The sequence below is a fragment of the Symphodus melops genome (genome assembly GCF_947650265.1).
Source record: "Symphodus melops genome assembly, chromosome: 19".
Lineage (NCBI taxonomy): Eukaryota > Metazoa > Chordata > Actinopteri > Labriformes > Labridae > Symphodus > Symphodus melops.
In genome coordinates this window covers 18,602,609-18,612,498 of record NC_136709.1, presented here as the reverse complement: position 1 = coordinate 18,612,498, position 9,890 = coordinate 18,602,609, and the positions used below count along the sequence as shown (strand labels likewise).

General features: G+C 39.4%; 1 protein-coding gene across 7 annotated transcripts in view; it reads right to left on the bottom strand.

Annotated features, from left to right (window-relative positions):
- Window positions 1–960: 960 nt before the first annotated feature.
- dnmt3ab (DNA (cytosine-5-)-methyltransferase 3 alpha b) overlaps window positions 961–9,890 on the bottom strand; it is a 37,879-nt gene continuing 28,949 nt past the window's right edge. For 2 of the 7 annotated variants that reach the window (XM_079369640.1, XM_079369636.1), the window contains 12 exons: window positions 9,689–9,733; window positions 9,257–9,336; window positions 8,945–9,057; window positions 7,325–7,508; window positions 7,118–7,202; window positions 6,851–6,996; window positions 5,465–5,555; window positions 5,177–5,325; window positions 4,748–4,848; window positions 4,187–4,256; window positions 3,676–3,794; window positions 961–3,531 (listed from right to left, as the gene is read on the bottom strand). In XM_079369640.1, coding sequence (XP_079225766.1) covers window positions 3,390–3,531; window positions 3,676–3,794; window positions 4,187–4,256; window positions 4,748–4,848; window positions 5,177–5,325; window positions 5,465–5,555; window positions 6,851–6,996; window positions 7,118–7,202; window positions 7,325–7,508; window positions 8,945–9,057; window positions 9,257–9,336; window positions 9,689–9,733 — 1,325 coding nt within the window. In that variant the 3' untranslated portion in view covers window positions 961–3,389. Of the gene's footprint in view, window positions 3,532–3,675; window positions 3,795–4,186; window positions 4,257–4,358; window positions 4,447–4,747; window positions 4,849–5,176; window positions 5,326–5,464; window positions 5,556–6,850; window positions 6,997–7,117; window positions 7,203–7,324; window positions 7,509–8,944; window positions 9,058–9,256; window positions 9,337–9,688; window positions 9,734–9,890 lie in introns of those variants that run through there. The other 5 variants (XM_079369638.1, XM_079369637.1, XM_079369639.1 and 2 more) reach the window with 5 other exon arrangements.

The following is a 9,890-nucleotide window of genomic DNA, read 5'->3' as shown; positions in this document are numbered from 1 at the left end:
CATTAAAAGGACAGTAATGATGGGGAAATATCTCCAAATTATATCTATAGTACAGTGCCATCATTTTTTCATCCATTATAAAAAAGTTAAGATCTTTAAATAGCTATTTAAAACATCTTAGTTTAACATGAATGAGTCATGATTTCTAAACACTATATCATATTGTAAAACCTAAATGTCTTTATAATACAAAAGTGCATGAGACTTGTTGTCAAAAGTGGTTGAACTGCAGACACTTTGAACTTTCATAATTCACCCTGAAAGCTAAATCAGCTATCTACTAAATAAGCACATTTTCAGGCGCATCATGAGTTCAATTACATTGATTTAAATGTGAATAAAACAAGGACAAGAATGTGACTTTTTTGCACAAAAACAATACATTTATTCAAGTGTTCTCCAGCACAAGTACATACGGAGCCTTTATCTTCTCTCTGGACACTAAACATAAGTATGGGGGTTGGGGTGTTGGATGGGGGGGGGGGGTCAAAGTGGAGAATGACTGCTACATTTGCTGTACGAACTGGTCTTGAGGAAAAGCGTATAGGCCATAAACAGTTATGACAGAAAGAAAGTCACAGAGTGCCAACAGTTTCACCGAATATAGAATCATTGACCTGCGTTTAACAGTAAAACTCAAATGTTGTTTCTGATAGAAGTTCAAATTCAACATTTTCAAAACAGACATGGAGAATAGTACGGCGTGGAATGTAGGATTAAGAAGCAATGCGCATTAAGCATACATTATGCTACAGTAAAAGTTATTACCGTTTTTTTTCTCACACGATTTTCCCACAGATAAGCACCAACTACAGCAATCTCTAGTCTAAAACAATATAGGAAACCTTTCATTATTTGTTATTCTTATTTTTTCAAGTACAAAGTTAAAATGCCTTTGTTAATATATTTATATGAGTGAAATAATAGGTCTTTCAGTTACTACGAGGAACTTAAAAACAGTCATTGTCTAGACGTGTTTATTTCTCTTCCAATCAAATATATTTGTCTTGATTAGATAAAAGGTTTAGCACCATTGGAAACACCTACAAATCCCTCTTTTTTATGTCTTACCAAAGGAAACAAAAGCAAAAGAACATAACACCACCTTGTAGGGCTGTGCAGTGAAGTTGAGAGCGTTCATCTTAAAGCTGTCCATAGGCCACTAATAAGATCACATGACATGAAGTCTGGATTCACTTGACACAAACAAATCAGTACGATAAAGTCGACTTGGAGTCTCCCTACATCTATTGCTCATAGCAAGTTTTGAATCAAATTTGTCACTTGATTTTTTTCATTTTGAACCTAAAAATGTGTCCTAATTTGATGATATATATTAGCAAAGAATTATATTTGTACATCTCATAAGTAATAAAAAATAAAAAAAAGATGAAAAACAGCAACCAGAAAACTCTATGTACAGAATGTACAAACATGAGGGGATGTTAAGTATTTTAGGAGGAGGGGTGAAAAAACATCTGGTTAAATGATCACAAAGCACAAGAGCTCATATTGAGCCCAGTGTGCATGGACAAAAGTGATGGCAATAAGGTCACTTACGAAATTAATTACAATAAGAAATTAAATTTCAAATTTTCAATCTTAAATATGATATAGACAAGCAATAGAATCTGTTTTTATTACCCTCTTTAGTCTTTGAGTGCTGACGTCTTTGTCAAACACTGTGTCAGTTTTTTGTTTTGACAAACCGCAGCCTAAATCCTCCATATTCAGCTCAGAGGTTACAATCAAGAGAATTTAGTTTGTGAACGTAATCCAAATTTGGATCAGTACTTAAATTTGTCAACATGACGGCAACTATTTTCAGGGAAATGTCCTTCACAAGGGACAAAATATTATACAGAGCATGTGACATAGTTCCCTAACTGTGCCTCATATTTTACAATCTTAATGGAAATAGACATTCTTTGAATCCAGGAAGCAACATAATGAATTGCTGCTCTAAAATAGAGAACAATGTGGATGATGGGGGGGGATGGGGGTGTTTAGGGATCCAAATGTCAATCCATCTACTGTACACTGAAATAACATGGGTTTCACATATCAAAATCCATTCTTTCACTTCTATTGGCACAGCCCTACTGTATACAAAAAAGTATTACACGAGGGTAGATCATTTCACATCATAAAACGAAACGAGAAACCAATTCACAAAAACCAATATCCTTTTAAAAGAAATATCAAGAAAAAAAGAAAGTATACATATAAAAGTGCTTTATAATGTTGATAAAACAGCACAAAATTGCTATAAAAAGGTAGAAGAACTTTGTGAAGCCGCACCATATTGTTGAAGATTTGCACCTGACAGTTTTTACAGTTTGCAGAAGTGGAAGCTGAGGAGTGGAGCCACCCGGCCTGGTCAACCTCCCTCCCCTCTAACCACCACACTTTGCTATAACAGTTGTACAGTAATGTCATTGGTCAGGATGAAACTAGAAAAAAAGTAGTTTCACAGACATTGATCTAAAGTTTTCATTTCTGAACAAATGACAGAAAACATCATACCCCATGTGGCTAGCTTCACTTTTTTTTTGTGCAAGTTCAGGCGGTGAGCCTGAACGTAGCAAGGCTGAGTGATTCAATGAGCACCAGTTGAAAGTGTATAAAAGCTGTAAAATGCAGATAAGAGGATATTTTTGCAGTCAGTTCCTTTAGAAGTGAATTTAACAGCAAAAATACCACAAAAAACAAAAAGAACAGATTTTTGTGTGAAAAAAAAGTCTGAAAAAGTCTAACACGAGACGTTCCAGCAACAGGTTCAAGAGTTAGTATTTGACTAGAGTTGCAGTGCCACATGGGTGATGAAGTTTCAAATCATTTTGAAGCACCATGGTATTGTAACCATTTTACAGTAGTACCATTATTACCTTCAGTTATGTATAGAAACTGTAAACAAAGAGGTATATGTGATCTGGTGTTTTGGATTCTTAGAGACACTGCTCTCCTGACACTGAAGAAAATTCTCCTTCCTCTCCACACCTGTGAGGCTCAGTAGCCGGAAACTCACACAGCAGAATCATTTCACAGATTTCCTAACTGTTTCCCATCGCTCAGGTCTTTTCCAACGCTTTGAAAGTACAAGTTTAGCACTTCACTGTCTCAGTGTCTTGAGAAGAAAGCATAGTCTCAAGTATAGCTTGCACAAACAAATCAACAATACTTGATAACACTGCTAAAAGGTAAAATGACATATCAAAATTAAATAGAATAAGAATTACAATTCAAATACAAGAAAAATGTGAAATCTACGTCAATGTTTTGCTTACAAATTATACAAAGAGTATAATTTGAGGATCAAGGCTCTTATTTCTAGTCACAACATACAGTTGTAGTTCCTAAATGGTTCAACGTGAGTTTCCCCCCGTCGCTCAAACACAGGCAAAGTAATCTTTGAGTGGTGCAAACAGGTGGCGGATAACCGGGACGCTCCATGACCGGCCCAGAAGCCTCTGCCTTCCCAGCCGGCTCATGTTGGAGACATCAGTATAATGTACTGGGAAACCAAAGACCCTGACAGAGAAAAAGCAGCCAGACCAGCAGATAGAAAAAGACAGACAGCAGAAAGAGGAAAGACAAGAGAAGATGATGTTGAGATTTTGTTGGCTAACAGAGTTGTGACAGGTAGTTTAAAGGATAATCTTCATGATGACGTACCTCTCCATCTCAGTGCACCAGAGGATGTCTTCCTTTTCATTCATGTTGACAGGGAAGTGCTGGTCCTTGCCCTGCTTGATGGAATTAGACCTGGTGGTGATGGTCCTCACCTTGTCAAACTGAACAAATTAAAATGTACACATCGCTTTTAAGTCATCTATAAAATAAGAATGGTTTGGACACATTTCATAACAGCTCGGATGGGTTGTTTTTTTCACATGAGGTTTCTATTTGGTGATTCGTTCTCAGCTCTGACTTTCAAACTGTTACTCCCTGCTGCCACTAGGAGTCGCCAGTGTGTAAAACACTTTATCCCTGCTTTGAAGGAGAGGACACACAAGTGTGTCTGCGGTTTGAATGCACCTATTGCTGCCTCTGCTGAATCAATGTCATGTAAGTGATGTAAATATGTCAGGTGGCGTTCCACAGTCGCAAACAGCACATTAAAGAGATCTGACATAATGTTGCCTTTTCCTAAAGTTATTGTTATACCAAAGTATTACACACGCACCTTAGCTGTTCTGCCATGCTCTAAACAGTCCTGGAGGTCCAGCCTGTCGTTGTACATAGCAGACAAAGGCCTGAAAAGGAGAATAAAGAGGAAACTGTTTATATTGAGGCGCATTGTATCATTTGCATTGTAACAACTATAATGCTTAGCAAAGGTACAGCCGCCCTTTTACCTTTAGATCATGTAGACTTTTGAGATGGATGCCATTCAAATAAAGCAAGATTAAAGCTGGAGATGCAAAGCTGCATTGGGTTTATTTTCTATTAAGGAATAAAAGTGTACAAGTAGGTTCAATTTCCACCGTAAATTCCACCTTAATCGTTTGAGAACTACTGTCTGTTTTAATGGATATACAAAGGTAATGAGTTTAGAGTGCTGATTGAATAGTTTTAATTCTTTTTTTCTGTTGCTGGTTGTAAGGACAACCAAAAGTCATATCTCAAAAGAGGTGATTCCTTGATTTAGCGGATGCATGACAGGTATGGTCACTAATGTTAAAAGCATGGGCTTTCTTTAATGTCCGTGTCCCTCTTTTCTGTCACAGGCTGCTGCTTCCCTCACCATTCGCACACCAACCTGTTCATGCCAGGAAGGTTACCCCAGAAGTAGCGGGCACGGTGGGCAGCAGACACCTCCTTGGCATCGATCATCACTGGGTTACACTGAGATCAAAGTAAAACAGTCAGAGAAGAAGCAAGGTAAAATACTGATGTACTCACAGGATATCACAAAGAAACATCATTGGGATTAAAACAAGTTCTTGTATGTTTGACTAAATCAAAATTTGACAACATCATTAAAGGAAGAGTCGAACAAGTAATGTTAAAGAATATAAATTATGGCCACAAGGGGGCATTCATAATCCAAAACACCCTGAGTATGAAGATGAACTACACGTTTACTACAGTCTTTACATGAACTAGATATGACCTGTAGGATAAGATAAACGTATGATTCTGCAACAACTCAAGCCGACAGAGAAAGGCTGACCTCTAAAAAGCGAGATATGTCCCTCTTATCACTGACACCCATGGCAACCACGTTTTCAAAGAGCCAGAAGAAAGGCCGGTCGTCTCCCTCCTTGGGCCGAGCCTCGTGAAGCAGCCGGTAAAACTCGAAGAAGAGGCGACCAGTGCCCTCTGTTGGACAGAAACAGTCATTAAACACTGCTGGGTGTCAGTGAGAGAACATGCTTTGAATAGTTTTCAGACAACCATCATTCTGTTCATCATTTGAAACATTACAAAGAAACACGCAACAGTAAGAAATTGAACCTACCATACAGACCTTTTCTCGCTGGGTTGACTATAGAGAGGTCATTGCATGGACTTCCACCAATAACTAGGTCAAAAGGGCCCCACTCATGTATCTGCATAGAGATAAGATAAAGATTCAGAAACACACACATACAGAGCGAGGCTGTGTAGATGATGATCAGTATTACACTGTTCCAACTCTCAGCCCTTTTCTTAACCACACACTTTATACAAGATAGAACCACTTCAGTTCCACTTAGTGGGTTTATTTATTTCATCTGTCTTGTTGTAGCCTCCAGTCTCTGCTTTTAATCAGGTCATACACTTGAAGTTAGAGGAAGTGTGTCTGAGGCTTTCAAAGTTAAAGTTATGTTTTAAGTTGATATGAATGAACGAGGATGCAGACTGGCTCCAACCCCCCCAAACACTGATCTGAATCTCAACATTATTTTTAACATCCCAACAGAACAGGCCTGCACACACCTGTAAACTATCCAGTTGGTCTGTTGTCAAGATTTAAATTAATATGTACAAATTACATTTTGACAACGTCAGAGCAGACAAAGCGTGCACGCCGCCCTCCAGCTGTCAACAACATGTCATCAGAGTGAGATAAAGAGGGCACTGTTTAAAACACGGTCACAAGCTGAATAATGTTTCTCTAAAGCAAAGCAGTCTGTGACTAAAACGAAAGGCAGTCGTGTGACAGTCATGCAGATATCAGATAACAAAAAGTTTACAGTATCCGTGTTTAAAGCTAAATGTTTTAGTTTCTGCTGAGCCAAAAAAACAAACAAAAAAAAAACAGAAAAATCATAACATCCAAAAGAGCTCTCTGTTGTCCAACCAAAGGGATCCCACATCATTACTGTGCATCATTTCAACATTTACAACTGGAGGAACATATAATGTCCCCATTGTGTCTGAATGTATACAGGAGCTCCACTGTTGAAAACAGATACCTATTATAGGTATATGATTTGAATGCCCTGCTATAATAGCAGGGCATTCAAATCACACATAGTAACGTTTCGACAACGCCTCAAAATTAACCAGCCTCTGCAGCGTCGCCAGCGCCAGAGAAAAGAAACTAACAAAGTTAGTGTTTGATGTAATGTGAGAAATAGTAAATGTTCTTTTTGTCAGCGCCACATCTCAGCTGAGCTTGTCTGCATTCAGATGGAGTTTGCTTTCACCCAGCTGTTTGAAGGGTTTACAGTCGCTGTTGCCTTTTTTTTTCATTCACCATCTCACATTTTTCTTCGGTTTCTTTTTTGGTTCTCTACACAAAGTGAATAAAGGTGAGAAGCTTTTATAGAGAAAAAAAGACATGCCTGGTCTTACTAAGTGTCAGCTAAGCACAGATGCATGTAAAACACCAACTCTCAGAAAAACAAATAAAACTCACATGCTTGCGAGTGACGGTCCTCACATCTCCGACGTACATGATGCGACCCTGATGCCGGACGATTCCCACAGTGATGGAGTCTTCACACACTTCAGAAGCTATGTAGCGATCCACTTGGATGCCAAGTTCTCTTAGCACCAACAACCCTGCACAGAACAGGGTCAGAGCGTCAGACATAGATTAAGGACGAAGCTGTGTCGCTGTGTCTCAGAAAATAAAACTAATGTGTCGGTTTTTAGATATCCCACAATCCAGTTGTTCTCCAACCTGTTGCTATGCCGTCAAATAGTGACAGGACACGAATGGGCTTCCTTTTTTCCACCATGACTGGAGGGTAAAGTTTTGGTGCTTCCTGAAACACAGTGCAGAGACTGAACGTTAACGTGGTGTTCAGAAAATGAGAGGGGAAAAACACACACGTGCTGCTCCGTGAGACATATCGCAGCATTTCAAGCCTAACAGCGCTTCACTCACAAAATCCTGGTCATGATTATTTGCAAAGAAGTGCTGAAGACGGGTGGGCCAGTCGGTGCGACGCAACAAGAGACCATGCACGCTCTTCTGACCGCACATGTAGCAGTTCCACGGGTCCTCTTTGATGGCTGTGTGGGCCGCACCTTGACCGACAAGGAGGTTGACACACTCCACACAGAAACACCTGAACACAAGCAAAAAGGCTTATTAGTACACTTTATGATATCTAAGTCGTTTGTATGTAAGCTAGGGTTGAGGAAGAAGAAGAGCCCGTGTCATTGTAGGGGTGGAACTGGACTCTCTGATGCTGGTGTCAGAGAAAAGGACCAGCAGGAAGTCCTTCCTGCCTGTGGCCATCAGACTGTACCACTCCTCCCTCTGAGAGTCAGACACTGTCTGACCCTGCATGAACTTATATCATCCTTAATATCTGTAACTCCGTAAACTCAGAAAATCCATTTCTTCAATCTGAATCTAATACCGTCAACACTTTCTTCAAGAATACAACGTGCCAACTTGAGACTACTGTGCAACACTCCTATAGTGTCTTTACTGTGCAATACTGCACTTTTGTTGCTTTATTTCTTCAAGTCAACGCTGTGAAAAAGGTTTATTTCTTCAACACTCCTTATCTTCTTAGCTTCTTAGCTTCTTATACTTATTGCTTCACTTCTTTTTGACATTTCTTGTTTTATTTATTTTCTGAGACATAGTTACCCCTTTATTTTGAAAAATGTAGCGCCTTGGATCCCCCTGCTTTTAAATCTAAAGTGTTTGTGATTCTGATATAATTAAACTGTTTTTAAACTAACAACACATATAGACAACTAAAAAGAGGAAATGCCATATTTTCTGAAAATATGACAGATGTTTTCCTGCCACTTGGCATAAAATTTGCATTACCATCCTTTGTTTTTATCTACAATGCCCAGACTGAGTGGTTTTAAATGAGGTTTGAGAGCTTTGAGTGGCAGCGAGCTGTCATCCAAATGCCACCCAAATGTCAAACGGCATCATCTAAACAGACAGCAAGCTATTGTTTTCTGATTGCTCCTACATGTGTACTGACAAGGCTAAATCTGTTCTCAGGGGAATTTTTTCTCGCCGTTACTCTCGTCGTCTGGCTGTGTGAGGATACAGACATCACTCTGTTTAAAGCTATCAGTGGCCTATTCAACTGTCATACAACCACACTTTATATTATGTGTATGATCAAATATTCATGGAGGTCCAGTGGACCACCATGAAAGCACATAACATTACTCACTGTAAGATTTATGACAGCGATTTAATGCCTCTATTATATATATATAGTGATGTGCAGTGGTGAAAGGGTCTCGCCACCTGTGAACAAAGGTATATATAGAAATAACCAGAGTGCAGAGGGTCATTTCCTTCTACTCTGTTTTCTTGAGCAAGTTTAGAGAAAATTCTGATTGAAAAGTGATGAGATTCAATGACTCTGCTAACCACATAACACACACACACACACACACACACACACACACACACACAGCCATATTACTTCACTGTCAACAACATTATAGACAGAATTAGCATTTCCCCCGTCTGTAAAGACAATTACCGTACACAGTGGAAACAAAAAAAAAAAACCCTCACCGACAACAGTTATGGTTTCCACACATGAGCACCTCTCGTCCTCCGCAGCAGATAGTGCAGTATGACTGGTAACCGTCGTCGTCATATTGGTATGCACATTCTAAGAAGCAGTTCTGTGCAAACAAAAAGCAAAACGTAAAACATCTGAAGTGAAGTTTCCTGTTAAAAAAAGATGAGGTATCCCATCAGGTGTTTGTTTAAAATCTGTGCAGTTTGTTATTAGCTTTGAAATGAGCCGTGTTTTTTTTTTTTTTTACGAGACAGTCGTTGGAGTCGAGTCCCAGACTTTTATTGACCTCCATCACAGCTTACCTTACAGCCCTGGCACATTCCTCCAGCAAACAGCGGGTGCTCAAGGCTGACATTCAGACTTCCACAGGAGATGCAGATGTCTGTGGAAAGAAGGTGAATGTGTCGGTATTTAACTGGCAGAGGTCAGAGAGGTGTAAACACTATCAAAAAGCTCTGAACTTCACGCCGCAGTTAAGTTATCTGAACAGCAGGGAGGCAGGTGAAAATCTAATGAGCGGAGCTGGTCTCTTTAGAGAACTGACAACGGAGCGAGAAAACCACCAAGAATGATGGAAATGTTTTTTCTTCAACCTCTCCTCTTATCATTTTATTAACCAAACACACACATTTCTGTTACTCTGCTTGTCAAGATCAAGGCCTAATTGTGTTTCTCCCCTGAGAGGCCCCCCGGTGCTGCTATAAGCTAGAACACACAGAGGACATGCCACTTACCCTCTATGCTGCGGCACTTTTGTCTCACTTCAAGAACAAGTCGCTCTGAAAATAAAGCACATTTAACAACTCGTGAGGAATGTAGGTTAACAAAATCTGCAACTGGGAAACACATATTTGACGTTCAAAATAATATTCTTTCAGTTTAACGTCGTGAATTCAGTTCCATGGTTTCAAGTATTCATTCTCATAGATCACTGCA